The sequence below is a fragment of the Charadrius vociferus genome, unplaced genomic scaffold (genome assembly GCF_000708025.1).
Source record: "Charadrius vociferus isolate BGI_N301 unplaced genomic scaffold, ASM70802v2 scaffold239, whole genome shotgun sequence".
Classification (NCBI taxonomy): Eukaryota; Metazoa; Chordata; class Aves; order Charadriiformes; family Charadriidae; genus Charadrius; species Charadrius vociferus.
Genome location: NW_009649928.1, coordinates 770,555 through 790,696, shown reverse-complemented (window position 1 = coordinate 790,696; position 20,142 = coordinate 770,555). Strand labels below are relative to the sequence as shown.

The following is a 20,142-nucleotide window of genomic DNA, read 5'->3' as shown; positions in this document are numbered from 1 at the left end:
AGCTTCACAGCAAAATCCTCGACCCCTCAGGAATAAAACAGATGGGCCATTCTCACCCTCCACAGGGAGCAGGTTAGTCAGAAACAGGGTATTGGACTTGCTATGGAACGCATCTTTTGTGGATTTTTCCCCTGGGTGTGACTTTTCCTGCAGTGGAGCGCGTGGTCCCGACCCCGAGACCTCCCAGGGCTGTAGTAAGAACTGTAAAGCAGTTAAACAGCCACACAGACTAAATTCCCTCCAAAGCAGAAGCACCTTCAGCAGTAACGAGTAGCAGAAGTTTAGAAAATGAGCGTAAACCTGGGAGAGGAGGCAGCGATGCGCTGCAGCCACACGTCGCCCAGGGAATTCCTCTGCTGGAGGGTCTGCGGCTCCGAGCCCGACAGTTTCCATGAGTCCACCCATTCCCTTTCCACTGGCCATTAAGCTGGGCGGCTTAATTAAACCTCCTGTCAACTGCCACACGACAAAGGAAAACATTATTACAGTCAAATTCTGAAGTATCACCCCTAGAGCTGATGGCACAGCCTGTCACTGAAAATTAAAAACCAAAAAGTAAAGAAAAAAACTACACAGGTATTCAGGTTCTTTTGGTCTCGTAAAAAAAGTGAAGTGGCGCTTGTCTATCTCTCTAGAGGTGCCGGAGATTTTCCTGGGGGGGCTGAGCTTGGGGGGGCCCACAGCGAGCACAGGGCCCCTGCCTGGGCAGCAGGACTGGGGGGCCTGTTACAGTAAAAAGTGGCCCCTGACCCTAATAAATCTATAGGGGTGGTAGGCACTGCCGTCCCACGCATCGCAAACCCCACGCTAACCGCTGCAGCGGCTCCGGTACTCACAGGCACTGCCAGGCACAGCACCTCTTTGTAACACGGCTGAAGCATGAGGCAAAGCCAAGAAAACAAGCCCATCTTACTCCCTTGAAAAGAAAAACTAAGGGACCATAGTACAGCAAATGAGGAGATTAGGGATGAGATTCTGTAGTTCTGCTTAAACAACTCCCCCAAAACAAAATTTTCTTCTTTTAGTGGCAGGTGCAACCCAAAACTAAGCATTGCTGTACTGAAAAAAAAAAAAAAGTATTCATATCTTCACAGTTTTCTTCTGTGTTTTGTAACAGAGTGAAATAATCATAAATATATCTTAACTAACACCCAGAGGGATGATTTATCAGTGTTACCAGTTAACTTGGAAAAAAAAATTATGAAGGTAAAGCTCACTCAAGAACATCTTTTTTTTACATCTGCTTTTGTAAAACAGCTATAACAACCAAGTGAGGGTAAACATTAACAGACCATGATCTCCTTTAAATATAAAAGTTATTCAGGGCTTTTTTTATTATTATGAAAACATTTGTATCTTGATTGCCATTTGCATACATAATTTTTTAATTCCTACATTTTTTTAAATTGCACTTGTACAATGAATAGCCTCTGTCTCTATACGGACACTGAGAGAGAACAGGTGTGAGTGCCACAGGATGCAGCTCCTGTCAGCTGAACTGGGATGTTTATCGCCCAGAACCGGTTTTGCCCATTGAGTTTTTTTAAAATGCTTTTTCCTTCATCTCCACATCCTGAACCTTCACCGCTTGTCAGATCGCCCTCTTACAATCAAGTCATGCCATTAGAGACCGTACGTCTAAGAACAGGATAATGGCTGAAAGGATATTTATGCAAAAGCACTGCTGTCCTCAGAACAGAGCTTACGATTCCATTAAGAAAACATCAAAGTGTGTTGAAAACCCGCTTTTTGTTTGATTACGTTCCGGTGGGCTCACGCAGAAGCTTGAAGTCCATCTGACAGCAAGAATTCACACCGCTGGGAAGGAGCGTTTAAAGTAGAAACAGGTACACCGACTTTTACTATGCATATTAATAAATATTCTTTATTTAAATTTTGCACATTGCGCTTTAACATATTACATCCAAAACATTTTGCAAATGGATGTCTACTTTGTAAAATCTTATATTCAGCTCATTGTCATTCTGTACAGAATTATAGGTACAACATTACTTTGCCACTAGTTTGCTTTTTGTAAGTCTCACAGTAAGAGAAACATTTAATGAAAAGAGATGGCTTAAATTATAAGAGAGGCTTGCACAGCTACTCAACTAAAGATACAAGCCTGAAGAAAGAACAAAATTAATGAAATCACCTCCACCAGCCTCCCCAAAAACCCAAGAAAAAACGAATCACATTAATTTAAGATAAAACTTTGCCATAAGTCACTAAATTAAGTTTTTGAAAGAGAAGGCGCAGTAGTCATGTTGAGAATTTCAGTGAAAGACAGAGCTACGTTATTGTATTTAGTTCGCTCCAGCCGTTGTCAACCAACCGTTACAAATGGGCCCCTTGTGATCATTTAAGCGGCAGTATTTATTAAATTTCTCCTTCAGATGCTGTCGGTATTGTTCTCTATTGCTGTAAAAAGATTTGTTGTTTGCCATAAAGGACTGTATTTCATCTTGTGAGATAAAGATTTCCTCATCAGAAGTGCATTCAGACTCATCCTGTAGATGAAAACAGGCGTTTAAGAACTCAAGCATTGCCCTTCCCGTGCCGCGCACCCCTCCTGCAATTGCGCGCCTTCTCCGCAGTTGCTCTGCAGACAGACACAGCCTGCGTGCCACGACCCCGCAGGGCTTGGCTGGCCCACCCACCGCCCCGCTCCCACACTGCTCGGGGTAAGCGGCAGCCTGCACAGCCAGGACACCTGCCAGAATAAGCGTCAGTCTCTTAGCACGTTTCCATTGGAAGAGGATGGCTTTTATCAGAGGTTAAAATAAAAAAGGAAAAGAAGAAAAAGGATGTAAAGCAAGGGGAAGGAAGAGAAGGGAAGGAAAGGGAGAGAGCAGAAAGTTGTCCAAGGGCAGTGGGAAGTAATATTTGAGGCATGAAGGCAGCAATAATGCACGCTTCATTTTATGGAATAATACAATCCTTGATAATGAACACTTATAATACAAGTTCCGTCACTTGCATTCCAGTGACGGGCAATCTCTCCTCCTCTGCAAAGCATCCCAGTTATACACTTTACAGAGAACACGCACAAGCACACAAATGAAACGCTGGGAGAGTAAGCTACGAATTTTAGTGGCAGTTACATTCTCTCTTGTAACAGTTCTTCACTGGGATTTGAGTTCTAAACCCCATCCTCAATCCCAAGGATTTAAAGCAGTGCGCTACAACCTAAAATTCAAAGTAAGCGGTTACTTACAAGGAGTTCCACTAAGCTCTTGGCACCTTTTCCAGTATCAGGAACAAGTGACATTTCTGTAGGTTCTGCAAACTGTGACACGTTTTTCATATGCTCAAACCAAGGCAACTGCTGCCCGCTTTTTTCTGAGCTACAGCAGCTTGCAGCATGTGTGTCTTTGGTCTTGTCACAATGAAACTCTGTGTGCATGAGATTTCCTGAGGTCTCTCTGTTACCCGGATCTGCCATACAGCTTCCAAGTTTCTGAATCTAAAATGGAAAATAGCCTGTAATGAACTTCTAGCAGTGTTAAACCCAAAACATTCAAGTTTCAGATGGAAACAGGAGGGAAAGAGGAAAGGAAAAAGTTCAAAAGGAGAGCAAGGATATACGTTTTTTTTAATATGTGTGCCTGGGGAGGAGGGGGGAACGGCACGTTAATTCACGGAGAGTACCCAAAAGCACACATGCGTAGGAACACAGGAGAGAAGAGACTCCTTCTTCTACAGCCTATACCAGGAAGGAGCTCCACTTCCGTGGGTGGGGAGGTAACAGAAGACCCTTGTTACCCCATTTACTGCATTAGTCACAATCAAAATCTGAAATACTTTTGCAAGAACTTTGAAATGCATGCATTTAAAGCAGCATTCTGGAATAGCTATGTTCCTTACATGTTCATTCTCACACTTCAAAGTTTTACTTTTCTTTTTCTTCTTTTTGTTTTTGCCTTTTGTGTTATTCTCTTCCGAATTAGCCCAACATTCCACACAGCTATCTCCATCCTCCTCTTTGTCGTCACAGCGATGGACACATGAATCATCTCCTGCAAAAGACGGGGAATTTTCTTCTCAGATATGTTAAGTGTTGTGGACACTAAACCAGTATTGTGTTCTTACCAGACCTACCATTTTCGTCATGGTTGCAAATCCCTTCAGTGCAGGCCACATCTGATCCCTCTCGAGATCCTGTTTCGCTGCCCTCCATGCTGGACGAGTAGCCACAATCGCTACCATTACAGTGTGGAGATAAACCTGAGATGAAGTGAAAAGGTATGGTAATCTGTAACTGCTGTTACTTATTCTTTTGTTATGCCTCTAACAAAGAAGAATTCTTAAAGAAAAAAAAAAGTATTTTTAAAAAATAGCTAAGCACTGTTTACCCCACACATGGTACACGTTTTTTAAAATGAAAAATAATGACATTTTAACGTACCTTTCTTGATTTTAGGTGAACCTAATAGGGTACCGCTACTAGGACAGGTGCAAGAAGTGCTTTCATTAGTAACAATTACTTCTACACAATTGTTAGCTTCTTCGGTGCTACCGCAGGCTTTGCAACTACTTTCCGTGAAGTTCGAATTTTCCTTAAAACAAAAGCAAACAACACTTGCAAGCACTGAAAGTAGCTCAGCCAGCATCTTTACAAAGGGTACTCCTTCCACAAGCAAAACCAGCTGACGCTGACTGATAACAGCCACAGCACTGCTTATAATTCTTCACAAGCACAAGACAACTGGAAACAAAAAAAAACCCAACCTACCTTTCCGACAATAATACAACCTACAGCTAGCCCATTCAGCTCAGGCAAGAGATGTCGAATAATTATTGCACTTACTTAGTCAATTAAAACTTTCCCCTCCCCCACAATTTAATGGTAATTGTCTGCAACTAGCATTGGAATCCCCATATTCTAAGTGATCTTTAAGAAAAGATAGTTGGAAAATATTCTAGCATAACCTGACCCCCTAGATTTAGGATTTTATTTAAAAAAAAAACCAAACCAAAAAAAAATCACCATGCCCAAACCCTCCAAAGCTATGGAGTTCCAGGCAACTACTTTCCAAAAAGATTGTACTAATGTGAAAAAGTATTAAATTCCACTAGCGATCAAAAACGAGTTCCCAAAACTGAAATATTGTAAAGACCTCTGAAGAATTCCAACACGGAACAGTGAGCTGATGAATGAAGCACCAAATTAGAAGTCTAGTTATTCAACACCAGCAGAGAGCCACAGCTATCAGTGTTTACCTTTGCTTGATTTATTTCCTTCTCTTCTGTTGCCTGCAAAGGAGTAGGGATCTCACACACACACTTATTTTTCCGTCTGTTCTTTCGTTTTTGGCGTTTTTTCTCTTGTTTAAGCTCTCGCACTCTTTCTTCTTCTGAAAATTCTTCACAGAGCTGTTCCAATCGACTAATACCTTGCACTTTTTCCACAGCCATCTGTTTGTAAGAGGTTAGAGCTATTTATAGATGTTAACTCAATTCAAGCTTTTACATTTATAAAAGAGGAGGAGGAAAATAGCTGGCAAGTTCTTGTTATAATAAAGTCACAGCAACACAACTATTGATGAAAGAAGAAAAACGCCTATCCTGATTTAGTCAGATTACAGTCACAGTTCTGTACTTCAAACCCACAGCCAACCTTGCATACCAGTGTCACCACCTGAGTTTTACAATGTAAATAGATTTTCAACACCATAGCGTACTAGACTAAAAAAACATCAATACAAAACCCAACAAAAATGCCAAAGTGTACCCAGACCAATGCCACTTCCATAGCATTGTAAGTCTTTAAAAAAATTACTTGTAAAAAAAAAAAAACCCCAAGAACTAACTAGATTGGGGTTCCAGTATGATCTTTCCCAAACTGATTTTGTTCCTCCTCCTCCTCTGATGTTTTAGAAGTTTTTGGAGAGAACAGTCATTATGAACAGAAGATAAACAGAACAAAAAAGATCTACGTCATCCCGAAGGAGAAGTATACTATTGGCATACGTTAAAGGAATTGCATGGAGTTCTGTCAGAAGTTCAAAATCCCACAGGATTACAGAGTGCATTTGGAGCCCACTGAATGTAAGAGTTAGCAGTTGTTTGTAATTCAAAAGCACGTGCTCCATTGTTACTAATAGGCCAAATAAAACCTGTTGTAGCCAGAGCTTCTTTAAATGCTACCAGAAGTACCTTCACTGTGAATTAAAAACACAGAAGATCCAGCGTACTGTAACACGCAGCTTGGAAAGTAAAAGCAAGACTCGACCTTTTATGTTGCAGCAGACTTTGCACTGCAATGCAACTCCCTTGTGCTGTGCACCGACATTACACAACTGCGGTGAACAAGGCATCAAATGCAACGCCCCTGACGCTCCTTCCAGCCCAACGTTAGTAGAAAGCAGAAAAATTATTTTAGTGAAAACGCACACAGTCACTACAGCGATTCAAATACAAGTTAGATGAAATTTGATTTTTACCTCAAAGCTTTTGCGTAAAGCATCAACGCCGAGGTAAAAAAGCATCTGCCATGTTTGTTCCTCAGCCCGCAACTTTTGCCAGATTCGGTGTAATCTTTCATAAAGATGAATACCCAGGCAGGTCAAAACTTCTTCTTGGGCTATGTCTATTGTCTTAGCGTGCCTTTCTCTCCGTCTAAAGGAAGAGTCAAACCAAAGTATAGTACGGTTAAAGTAGCTGGAAGTCTACCAAGAGATCAAAGCAGTTCAGCGACGTGTTTTCTTTATGTACAACTGAAGATACGTTTGCATGAGCAGCGTTTCAAATCGAGTTCTGCTGTGCTGCATGCGGATGCAAAATAGAAAGGACCAGGTCAAAACCACCACTCCACTCCTGAGACGTTAACCTGTGCACGGCACTGTTAAGCAGCACTATGCCTTCCCACCTGGGACTTCTGGAGGTGGTGCCCGAGCAGTCTGCTCGCTCCTACTAGGAGCGATCAGCAGAGTTTTAATGCCAAAGAGATGCAGCCATTCTTTGGTTTCCTAGAATTTGTATTTAGTTTATATAGCAAATATTTCAGCTTCCTAGACATTTACGCGTCAGTTAACTGAAGCTGAATAAACACGCATAGAAGTTTATACATTACTTACCGTACAAAGTAAAAATATTTCAGTACTAATCTGCATCTACCATCAATTAAAGGAAAATCATTATAAAGGATTTACCCTCCTAATCAAACAGTTTAGATTGAGCTCTAAAGATACTGAGCTTGAAATTGTATTTTTCATTGCAAGATTTTATGATGCTAAAACACGATCAGAAATCAATATGATATAAAAACAGTGACAAAATTAAATTGAACACTTGGCATTTGGCAAAACTGTCAACCAAGGTTCTCTTTCTATTTCGCATATTCTGAACACCTCAATGGAAAAGCAGGCAGCCCTGGTGAGTGAACAAATGAACCAGACATTTGGCAATTTCCTTCAGTCTTGCCTTCAGAGTTAAATGCACTTTAAAGTCAAAAGCACGTATAAAATCTTCGCTACTTCAAAGCGCTATCTTGAAAGTCTACTTCAATATGAATATTTACATTTAGAGGTTTATTATGCAGCAAGGAGGCAAAAATCACTTTTGCAAAATACAGTCAATAATAAAATAAAGAAGCAAAGCGCTAGATAGCCCACTCTAGCAAATTACATACTCATACCCTCCTGCGAACTCTGGTTCGGCTCGACCCAATAGGTGCGCGATGAAATCTGTTTCACAGCATACATGTATATGACGTTCGTGGGGACAGCAACGCAGACCCTCGTAAAGTGCAGCGCAGTAGCCCTTTTCTTTGCTGCAGTCTAGCTCGCCAATAAGAATATTGTAAGCCCGAAGTACTTTATTTTTGCAGTCAGTGCAAAACCTGGGTCAGAACAGAACATAACAGAACTGAATTCTTATTCAAGCAGAAATTTAGACACGCTTAGTCTAAGTTATACTATATTGAGATATTTAATAGTGCACGCTATATTTAAACTAGGTCACGTAAGGTTTATGTTACTTCAAAAGGTAAAACAGGAAGCCTTTGGCTGTAAGCCACGTAAGTTTACTGTATGTATTATAGTACCTGTCATACATTACGAGGCTGGAGATCAACTGTCATGCTCCAAGGCACAAATCAAGCTAATTGCTAATATAAAGAAATTCCTATATGGATATGCAGTTCCATACTTGTTCAAAGATCAGAAATCTAACAGTAAACAAACTGAATCATTAGTATAAGCCAGGACAAAATTCCTCAAGTGACACACTCCAAGTCACTTTATAGCAATTATTTAAAGTATACTCTAGTGATAACCAGTAAGAAAAAAGTTTCCTCTGTTGCCTGCTGTATAAGAGCGATGTTTCCACTACAAGCACCTTTAAACATATTTTGAATTGTTAGATTACTGCACAGGTAGCCAAACAAGGTTTATTTACAATACAAAGTATTCAATTTAATCATGTGATAGCTGAGATAACTAGTAGGAGAAGAGTACAGTTATGAAGTCTGTTATAATTAAAACACAACCAAATTAAGCTAATTCTATTTTATAAGAGGAGTAATCTTCAAGAAGCTACAAAACCTCTCACTGTATTATTCTAAAAATGCAAGTCAGACAAGCTGCTCACATTTCAGCTCGAAAAGTTGGCTCTTCACGCCATCTCTGCACGGTGTTTTTCCCTTTCCTAGTTTGCCCAGTCACTTGACAACACTAAGTCAAACATATTTTGATGTTTGATAGAACTATGATAACTGGCTAGTTTCTGTGGTGAAAGGAAAGAAAACAGTAATATTATTGCAGGTTAGCATCAGGAACGCTGCCAACACCATGTTTAATGTCACAGGAGATTAAAGTTATTTTGTTTCCAAAGTGTTATTTCCACACCACCACCACCCCCACACCCATCTGTGCCCCCCCAGTTTGTATCAGAACCTTGAGACTACTGCAAACGAAAACTTTTTAATCAGTGTGGTAGCTACCGTACACATGCAACAATAATTTAGTGGCCTATTTTTTTTCTCCTGGAAGAGAGACTTAATAGCACTAGCACTACGAAGTCATAAACAACTGTTTTAAAACAGTGATTTACAAGCAACACCGAGCCCAAAATCTGCTTCTATTAGTTTAGTTCACATTATTTTGAAATTGCACATACTCCCCAAAAGCCTAAAAGAAGGCATAGTCCCAAACAGAGTAGGCTACTTGTGAAAGAGTGAACAAATATACACCGTTTTAATACATCAAATTGTAAACCATAATTTAATCCTAACCAAAGAAAATTCAGACAAGTAGCTATGACTGCATCTGAGGTCTCCGCATTTCCCCAACCACAACTCGGAACAAGAGGTAAAACACAGAGAACATTTCACCATCTTCTCATCAACTGTTACAATGCAATCTGGCACAGTTCTTAAGCTTAAGTTTTAGAAGGGTATCAGAAGAACCCTCTACACTTTTAAACATTGTGTCAACTGTATATACATTTTGATTTGAAAAAAAAACAAACCCAAACAGCATGTATTCTTGAAAATGAAGGTTTGTATTTGTTCTTTTAACATACCTGTGTTTTCGTAGATAGGTTTCTAATGTTTCTAAAAGACAACTAGAGTCAATTAAAACTACTTCATCCCTGCATTCCTGGGACATGAGCTCCCACACATCCATCCAACAACCCCTGCAAATCATAACAAAAAAAAATGTACGTTATGCTGTTCAAGGTTTAGAAAAGAAGCAAAATAAAGCAGTGCTGGTTTACCTGACTGCTCCCTGGAAAGGTCCACAGTGGAAAGTGATGCTACACTTGCTCGCCTTCCTTCTGTCTTCACTATGTCTCTTATCTGCACTTAATTTCTCTGTACTGAGTGCGCTACTTCTCCCTTCACTGTCACACAGTATTAAAAAACACTTTTTTTAAACCTATACCACATATATTATGAACTAATCTTCCTAAACAAATGCTATGAAAATGCTACCATGTTCCTTAATTTACTTTGAATCCTTTTTAAGCTAAGCCTTAATTTCCAGTAAAGGTAGGGTCAGACATGAGATACAAATTTTGTTGTCTATGTTTATAAACCCGGATTCATAGTAACAGCTGGAAGTCAGTAGCCATTTTTCAGAATATTACCTTAAGTATAAACATATACCGGTTTTAATACTTCTGGCAGATTAAATTTCATATAACAACTTACTCAAAAACAAAACAAAAACTCAAAGAAAAAAAGCAAAACAAAAAAACCCAACAAACTTCCAAACATCTACCACCCTAAGAAACCATAAAACACTTTACATTAAATTTCCAGAATTTGTTAGAAAAAATCCAATGCTTTATAACACATGTTTGGATATGCTGAAAGTACACTTACGGAGCAAAGAACAAACTTCAAATAGCAAGTCATGTTTACTTACAGGCTTGCCGACACTTGACATTTTATCAGAACGGTCATTTCTGTTTAAGCTCATGTATGGATACAACAGAGCAAGAAAACAGGGGAAAAAGCACTCCTACTTAATAATTAGCTCCTCGAGAGTATTTCTGTATGCTATTATCTGGTTTGCCAGATCATACGGCTTGCATCTATTAGAGGTTAAAATGCTCCTTAGCCCCAAATGAAACCGCGTAGCCATAAACCAGGCACATTGAAACTGAGGACGTCAAGTAACTCTCAAGTGGTATTAGCTAGTTACGTAACTTGTATAATTAAACACACAATTGCAATTCAAAGCCTTTTCTGCGTGTATAAAATGCCTAACCAACTCATCTGAAGACGTTTCTTGTAATGAAGTAAAGCAGAAGCTCTAAGTTGATAAATAAGATTTGTTCTGTAAGACAATTCTATTTGACGCCTCCACATCTAGGCTGTTAGCCTATTTGCTTCCACTCAAGGCAGCAGGATTTATTTGGAGAAATACCAGTATTGATACACCCCGATCGCTTCTGTAGCATAACAAACGGGTATCGACTGTGCAAGCAGAGAGCAAGCAAGCCATGTTTCTTCAAACTGCACTGATTGTCCACAAGCCACGTTATTAGATAAAGCTGAAAAACTTTACTTGTAAGATATTAAAATACTGCTCTTCCACATACTCCCTATTAACATGCCAGCATTCAAAATACCAAGGGGATTTATTCCACCATGAATTGAGGAATTAAAGGCAGCCTTTTCCTTTCTAATCATTCAGTTTCAGAATTGTTCTGCCTTGCCAAAATAGTAAATGCAGGTTCCATGATCTATGTTCTTTCATAGAAAAGATTAATCTTACAAAAAAAAAAAAGGCAAAAAAAATTTAAATTTTCATAATGCTTTGAATTTAGTTTATTTTTAAAAAATATACCCCTGTATCGCCATTATCTTTTGCTTGTGTAACATAAGCTTTAAACTAATTATATGAAAGGCCTGTAACCAAAATATAATAGGAGATAATTATTAGCTACCACTATCCTCAAGCAGCACAAGTAAAAATCAAGTGTCAAATTCCACATGCCTAGTGTCTCAAGAGATTTATCTAAACCCAAAGAGACCCGAGTCTGCATAGAAAAATATACATCCTGTAACTAGAAACCCCAATCAAGCTCTCACAGGTTGTATGCTTCACCAGAAGCCGAACACAACTGACTTAAAAAAGGTCCTGGACACTCCAACTGAGCATAGTAGTAAAATTTATTGGTCATCATATAAAAACAAATAAAAATAAAAATCACCCCACAAACAAGAAACCCCCCCAAAATCCACAACACATTTACAGGGAGTGTTTTTCTGGTTAACCAGCTGGAATAAACCATTTCAGCTTCAAGACACAGAGGCATATATCCATCTTTTTCGCTGCTGTATTCAAAACGTGCTGTCACATTTTGAGAAAATACATTTTACAGAGTTCTAGTTTTAACCCTGCAGCCCAATCACAATAAAGCCCTTTATTAATAGTTGTGCAAGGCACTTTTAATAATCCCATGCAAAATGTTGTATATTTGTTTAGTACATACCCTTTCAAGCCAATGTGAGAAAAACTGCTGATCGTTTTGGTGTAGAGCACGGAAACCAGTTTGCCTTTTTAGAGCATTGCGTATATCACAATGCAGAAGCCGTCCATGCCCTGAGCAGACTATATTCCAAGTTATGTCAGACAAGATATGAAAAGCGCATCAGAGAGCGCTGGTTCATAATGGCCAAGTTGCATTTTGGCAACTGGTTTTGAAATTAAACATAGATATTTTTATACAAAAAAAAACCCACAACAAAAACAAGGCAAAACACCCCACCACCAAGTAAAAGACCCAAAATCCAAGAGGCAAAAATGGAGCAGCTAGATCTAACAAGCAATTTCTGGGAAACAGCTGATTTCATATAGTAGCCTTAAACTTCATAGGAAAGCATCGGCGGTTGCCTTACGGCGCTCTGACAAAGGGCAGAGGGACAACTCTCACACTGAGGAAGGAGAACAGACCTTACACTGGGAGGGCAGAAGACCTTACAGCACCAGTCTTGTCCAGTCAAAGCGTGAGCAAGGGCAGTGGGCAAAGTATTAAGCATCCTACCAGTAAGACCATCGCTCTTACTGCACAAGAAAGGGCTAACAACCTCCTTATGAAAACCTACGGAGAAAGGCTTATGCCCTACAACACACCAAAACTCCTGGGTGCCTCTGTTCCTCTCCCCCACAACTATTTGGGTCTACTATAATGCAAATAGCTTGGAGATTACTACTCTGGCAAACAGATAACGGCGTGAGAATTGATCTCAGTGCTTAAAAATAAATTACTATCAATAGTTTGGTTCCTTAAAATATTTTAGATCGAATTATGCATGTTCAACACAAACTTACCCCAAAGGTTTTGGTTTGTGTGTGTCCAGGGAGTGTAATTGACATCTCTTGTTCTTCTTACTTTTGGGAATTGCATCAATCATATCATTCAGTTTGGACCTACGGAAAAAAGGTAACTTAGTGTTCTGAAAACACAGTCATCCAGAGAAATTTTGAAGTTCAGCTCACGTATCAGAAACAAGTACGCTCACAAACATTAAATCTAAAACTTTCCTCCTGTTCCCCATTTTTACTTTTTATGACATACAACCCTGCAGTACACAAGGAATACAGTACAGATTTCCAGACAAATCCTAGCAAGCAAGATAAAGACAACCCACAACTTAAAAAGCTATTGCATAACTTCATAAGTAACAGACCTCAAGCAATGACCCCTGTTTCAAACGTGCAGGGAACCACTACAACCACTTTATCAAGTTACACTGCCTCACCCGCCGAATCTCAGTATCCCCAGCTCTGCACTAACCTTTCCTGCTCCTCACTGGCCTGCTAACTGGAGCAAGAATTAGAGTGAGCTGAAGCCAACTGGAAGGCAAAGGCACACTGTGGCGAGCAGTCACTGTTTGGTCCGCTGACAGCTGAGAAACAAACGGCACTGAGGCTATTTATTGTGCTAGCCAAACCCAGGAGCTTTCACTTTCTCACTGTTACCTTTCTACCCAAGAGCAGAAAAGGTTTGGTTTGGGTTTTTAGGGGGTGTGGTGGTGGTGGGGCTGTTAATTTTTATTTTATTTTTTTCCATGCAAAGTAGTGGGGCGAAGAAACACTCTTCTTCCAGAGATAATGAAAAACCCACAATGCCTATTTCAGATTAATGACTAAACATTTTAATATTGGTATCCTTCAATTGCAATCACGGCATTTCAACTGATGACACGAGGTCTCTTCGGTTTGTTTTTTTTCCCCATTTACGAAATAACTAGTTTAACACGGCTGTAAAAGACAAGTATGTACTGTAAGATTCAAACTTGCGACAATTCAGTATCACCAACAAGAAAGCTGCAAAGCCAAACGCACAGAAAGTAGCTTCCCTTTTCCCCAGATTATTATTATCATCTAAGCAGTTTTAAGACAGCTGTGGGTCTAACTTACCCGTGCACATAAAACAGTGTGTAAAGCTTCTTTGCATCAGTCATACAGCTTCGAGTTACAGAAAGAACCCCCTTTGGCCCTACGGTTAGGGGCTCAAGTGCTGGATTTCCAGACTCAACAAGCTGAGAAAACAGACGTTCCACGCTACGACGGCAGCCGACACACGGGACCAGCTGAGAAAGTGCACTCAGAACTTCACGCGATGTCACCATCATGGCAATATTTAGATCCTGCTGTTTAAGCATGCTATGTCTCTAAAAAAGAACAAGGCATAAAATAATTAAAATAAATAAACAAACACAGATCTTAAACCATTCAAGATTTTTTTGCCTTCAACGGCATTTCCTTATCAAAATACACTTGTGGAAACTGTGCAGTGCTCAGAGTTTCAGGTCACTGTCTTACTGTAGATCACTTAAAATACTTACTGTATGAACAAAACCACACTTGCTAATATCATAGGAGCAATCCTGCTTCAAGTCTTACAGTCTGCTCCCTGGAAAGAAGCAAATATTTTTCTCCTCTTGTTCCCTCCTCCTACCACTCAAACCAGCAAATGCTGCTTCCAAACAAGTGGCACACCTCCCTGTCCTTATCAGGAAGACCTTTTCTCTCCACCTCAGCACAGACGTTTCAGTAAAGCGCCTCACAACTCTGCAAGTTTTCATATTCTACTCACACTCATTTTATCTTTGACACATAGAAAGGAAATTCTTGGACGCTCATTGGCATATATGGAAATCTCATTTACAACAAACTTGTAATGTTCAGATCAAGGCAATTTAGCAATATTTTTCCTGGAAGGCTAAATGCCATTTCACATTACAATTCTACTACCTGAAATTAAAAAGAGCCCACATTACTATTCAGGGTGAAACATTTTACTTCAGTAGTGAACTTTCAATGTGTGCCAATAATAGAATATTAAAGAGAACACCTTCTAACATTTCTTACATCAAAAAACAATTTTAGGAGATTCTCCTGGTTCCTCTCTCAAACACATCCAGGCATATACACACACAAAAAGCTCGTACCCTTCTATTTCTTCTTTTAACTGCTAAATTACTCACTTGGACTTCATCAACACTGAACTGCCACCAGCACAGCTATGCAGAAGACAGAGTCCCCTCCTCACACACCAATCAACACATCTACACCTAGATTATCAGTCTGGCACTTTCCCACATCATCTGTAAAAGCAGACGTCTGTCAGTGTATTAATTATCCTTTCTGCCTGGTTATACAAAGTACAGCTTTCCAAGCATAGTGGTACCCTCCCAGGGAATATTTTTCCGTTATAGTATTTGCCGTTTTATCGTTGCATCACGCCACTTAAACACTCCTACTGTAGAAATGACTTGTCACAACTTCTGGGGAGAGAAACAAAAGACCGTACAACATAGCAAAACTAATAAATCACATGAAATGTGTAAATACATCAATTGAAAAGAGAAAATATTTTCAGCTGATTTTATGTAATACACGTTATGAAAAGTAAAGCTCTTATCAGATAACATTTAAGGTTTGCACTCTTAAAGGCAGGCACATTAAATAATCTGACAAATGATATCACTCTGCAATAATCCTCTTTCCTGTAATTAATAGTACCAGTTACAGCAACAGCAGGAACGAGCTATTTTCACAACACAGCTATGCTTTATGTGCAGCATACATCTGAACTGCCGCTGTCAAACCACAAGCGAAGACGTTCAAGCTGCATATCAGCAAACTGGCCTGTTCCTTCAGACATCAAGTGGCACGATTTTTTTATTTGCTACAGGTGTTACGGTGCTACAGTTATTTGCCAGAGTGTTAGCAGATAAGTTTCTATAATTAAAGCTTCAGGGGCACCACAAAACCGTCTCTCACTATTCAACTGTGTGTAATCTATAAACCGGCACATTAATTCTATCTTGGTATGGTACTAATCGTAAGAATTTGATCTCAAGCAATGCACGCTTCCACTTGAAAATACAGTTCAAAAATATTCAGGAAAACAAAAATCAAAATGTATTTATAAACTGTAGTTTCCATTAAGTATAAATTGGCAGCGTCCAGAAGATGCGTTATTTTTAAAAGTTTTCAATTCTAACTAAATATGCAGCAATTACCTCCTGACAGAACAACAGTGTATAAGTGCTGTGAAATACAGAAAACGAATGCACCCAGTGTACCTTGGTACCAATACATAATTGCACCACATAGGTGTGGACGTGTCTTTTAAGTCATTCCAGGAATGACAACCTCCTAGAGAAGCGAAAGCACAAATTTAAGGAAAGTAAGATCCAATATGTGGCCTTCTTAAAAAACAGAAGGGTGTATTTACCTGAATGAACTGTTTTAATTGTGCGCCGTTATTCTGATGTCCATCAAGGTTTAGCACGTTATCAGGAAATTCCATCACCATCTATATGAGAGGGGGGGAAAAAAAAAAGCTTTCAGAAAAAAAGTCAAACAGAGCAGTAATTTATTTTACTTTCTTGTGGGAAATAAGACAAATTATGTTAAAACCTCATTCTTTTCATGTAACTATTGGCTTGGGAAAGGATAAAAGTAACAGTTTAAGATAGTGAATGTATCAGCAAATTAACTAAATGTTTCACTAATATAACGTTCTAGCGGCAGCTCATAAATGGCAACTCAAATAGTTGTTACAGAGAAAGCAAAAGTTGCTAGATGGAACATCAATATTTATATTACACTATCTGCATGACTTGAGACCCTGTTTCAGTTTAAAAAAAAAAACTGTACTTCAACACACTGAGATCCAAATTGATTCAACAGCCCAACTCAATTTATAAAGCTATGAAGAAACTGTCACAACAGTTTAATAACCAAGTAGACTCCTTCAAAGGCTAATTTAAAAACATATTAATCCAACAAGGTACTCCAAGGTATACTTTGTTTTGTATGATTGCAGCTGCAACTCTCAAGAGGCTGAAAGTAAAACGTTAAGCCTACAGAACAATGTGATTACTTGTAAGTAATTAATAATATGTCTTTTCCAATTACTGAGCAACAAAAAAGGGCAATTTCTTGGGGGGTGAGAGTGGTAACCAGTAAAATAATTTTCAACCAAAAATCCAACTTTACAACCATGAAGAAAAATGAAGCCAACTAGAAAAATTAATAAAGACTGGCTTAGTTGATCATCTTTGTCGAAACTGAGAAATACAGAATTTATCAGTATAAATACTGAAAGCTCACTTTAAAAATCTGAAAGACAAAATAACAACTTTGGTTAATAACTCTAATACCAATCAACACCAAATGCAACTGTCTGATGCATCCTTTTTCCTCCCTCCACCATTCCTCAATCATCTAGTAAAAGACAGAATTCCCTGCTGTCTTCGTAATTGCTGATGCTACCTCCAGAGAACCCATACATTTACTTTTTCAGGCACTCAACATCGCTCCAAAATAAACATCTACTCTCTAAGGCCAGAAAGCAAGGCAATATTTCAATCTCACATGTGCCAGAATTGGAACATTAGCACAGGTGCCTTATCTTGGTGCAGAATAGCGTTACAGTCAGTGCCAATTCTGCCCTCTCATGCATTTCTTTTCCAGTTTTCCTTGCCCCTGACCCATACACACCAAGCGGCAGCACAAGTTTTTGCTGTAGAATTACAGGTTTCCTACATTGCTAATCTGATGTTTCTGTGGGGAATGAGCTACATGCAAAAATAAAAGCTCTATCTGCTAATAACAGAGAAAAGAGAAATCTGCGTACTTTTTTCCCCCCTCACCTTCATCTCCCACTATCAGACAACACCCTTAGGTGTTTTGTACAACAGAGTGAAATTATCAAAGGCTAAATTAATTCATGTGTCTGATGAGATTTTATTAAGTGGTTAAACATCAACCACCATCACACTCTGCACTGGAAGAAAAAAATCCCATAATACCACATCAAATGGAATGCCTCCTAGAAATTATAAAAGCTTTTTAAGAAATGAAAAGAGTTAAATATTTAAACTTCTAGTTGAGCCATAAGAAGCAGAAAAGTGTGATGGTGAACAATTCATTTAGAGGAGCAGTATCACATTGCACCTGAACAGCTTTCTATGCTACTACAAAGCAACGTTACAAGCTTCAGAGCATTATAGGCCATTCATTCACTAATTTGCAATCACCAATTCACTATTTCTAGATTTATGGCATAGATGAAGTCTTCCAGTCCCATTATTTTTAAAATCTGAGTTTTAAAAGAGGTCAACAGAAGCCAGTTTCTATCAATAAACACCACTATTTTTTTTTTTTTTTTTTTTTTTTTTTTTTTTACAGATAATGCTGCAGATGTAAAATTATGTTTCAAAGACAACTGCATGTCCTGCAATAGCTCTCATTAAGAATTTAAAACATAAATTATAGAAGACTGAGACAAGGAAGCTGAGAGTTCATTCACTTGCTTCTGCAGATTTATTTAATAAAAGCCTCCAGAACCACCTAGAAATCCAAGTACTTTGTAACAACAGTAACAGAATGGAAAAAAAAAAATGGACCCGAGATAAGATTTCTTCATGGTAAGGATGACTTGCACTTGCATAAATGCCTTTCCTCCAGATGGATACAAAACTGATGTACAGCTATAGGAACCTCTTCAATCGTGAGTATGGCTTGCCTCTGGTGTAAAAAGTAGAAGGATAGCAACCATACAGTGCAATTGCACAAAGTTTGGCCCTGGCATTAAATTCTGGAACTCAACCACAAATGGAACTTCAGGTCAGTTGAAGCCATCTACCTGATGCCTGGTATAGCCAAATTTTCACTCCCTCTCTCTCAACCTATTAAACACAACAAAGGTAACAAGCATGGTAAGTCTTCTAGTTGACACAAACTAATAGGTAATTTTTATTAGGGAGACCGGGGTGGGGGGAAGAAAAAAAGAGAGAAATCTAAGACCTTAAAACTACACAGAGGGGCAAAATAACTTTCAAGGCGTGGCCAAGACATCAAAAACCCCCAAACTTATACTGTTCTTACACAGCACTGGGTTTCCAGATAATCAACCACTCTAGGAGAGCTAGCTCTTGCTTTGGACAACTTAAAAGAAAACTTTGCCTAATTTACAAGCACAGTTAACCAGAGGTAATAGGCTATGAAAAGTCAAAAAATAGTGATGATGTTTGGTAAATTAATAATATGCCGTCATTTAAAACTATCAAAACTAAAATACAGCAAAGACCCTTTTCTTCAAATGTAACAAAAACAGATGGGATTGAGACATAATCTTTAACAGTGGGGTGGAGGGTTAAGAAACTGAAGATACTCAGTTGTTTTGGTCTGGAAGATGGAAGAAATTACGTTACAAAGTTGATCAAGTTAGCTGATGCAAGTCAGGCATTCTCCCATACTAAACCATGAGATTAGGAATTTAAAGCACATACGTTTTACACCATTTATAGTAGCAGCAATTACTGTCACACCACTGACAGCAACAGAAATCAAATACGAATAATTAAGATACCAAATTACACTATCTAAGTCCAATTTTATTTTCAACCTGACATTCTCACACTTTAAGAATTAAAAGAAATGGCAACTGGTTAGTTAGAGAATTTTCTTCCATTTGCTCTGTATTCACCTAGGATGCAATTTCTGAGCCTTCCTCTAAACACGTGAGGAGGAAAAGACACTAAAGAGCCTCCAAGCTGCTTTAAGTTCAAATTTTCCACTGAATCTTCTGGAAATGGCAAAACCCCCATGTTTTTCAATACCGAATAACACACTGAAACGGAAACTCTGATTTGTTACTGCAGACATAGCAGTACATTATTACAGATTCGATAATGCTTACACTTTAAGCCAAAGCTTTCAGAAACACCTTTAGCCTTTTCTCGCCTATTTAAGAGCATAATAATTACCTAGCTGTAAACCTGGGTTTTAACGTTAATATGGCTCCCTTCCTTATTAACTGAAAAACGGCTTTGCTCCACGTTTGGGCTTGGGCACCGAAACACGCTTGCCACTTGAAAACAAGTTACGGGCAGGCCCCAAGACAGCAATAACTTTCTGATTATGCGGTTTGCGTGCTTTCAGAGCTGGGAATCAGATAAAAATAATAATAATAAAAAAAAAAAAGTTGCCCCATTAAGGGCTGTTGCGAAGTCCCACAGGTTAAGGCTGCAGGAGCAAAGGAGGAGGCCCGTCTGGAGGAAAGGCCTCGGCAGGGAACGGCGGCACAGGGCAGGTGGGGGGACAGCGGGGGTCGGGGCACTCACCGTGAGGGTGTCATCGATGTAGAGGGGAATCTGCCTCT

General features: G+C 39.1%; 1 protein-coding gene across 1 annotated transcript; it reads right to left on the bottom strand.

Annotated features, from left to right (window-relative positions):
• Window positions 1-1,865: 1,865 nt before the first annotated feature.
• On the bottom strand, window positions 1,866-20,136 carry GGNBP2 (gametogenetin binding protein 2). The gene is made up of 13 exons (XM_009891175.1): window positions 20,105-20,136; window positions 16,207-16,287; window positions 13,881-14,134; window positions 12,789-12,887; window positions 9,526-9,639; window positions 7,634-7,843; window positions 6,447-6,621; window positions 5,224-5,418; window positions 4,409-4,559; window positions 4,102-4,227; window positions 3,868-4,019; window positions 3,218-3,466; window positions 1,866-2,510 (listed from the first exon to the last, which is right to left on the bottom strand). The coding sequence occupies exons 2-13, from the start codon at window positions 16,285-16,287 to the stop codon at window positions 2,307-2,309; spliced, it is 2,010 nt and encodes a 669-aa protein (XP_009889477.1). The 5' UTR covers window positions 20,105-20,136; the 3' UTR covers window positions 1,866-2,306.
• Between the last annotated feature and the right edge of the window lie 6 nt (window positions 20,137-20,142).

What these genes read in the sequence shown, in the direction of transcription:
- GGNBP2 (XM_009891175.1), bottom strand. Translation starts at nt 16,287, where the DNA reads ATGGTGATGGAATTTCCTGATAACGTGCTAAACCTTGATGGACATCAG. An exon ending in AGGAAATAAATCAAGCAAAG is followed by an intron (nt 4,560 to 5,223) that starts GTAAACACTGAT and finishes TTTTGTTTTAAG; the next exon opens with GAAAATTCGAACTTCACGGA. An exon ending in TTCACCTAAAATCAAGAAAG is followed by an intron (nt 4,228 to 4,408) that starts GTACGTTAAAAT and finishes ACTTCATCTCAG; the next exon opens with GTTTATCTCCACACTGTAAT.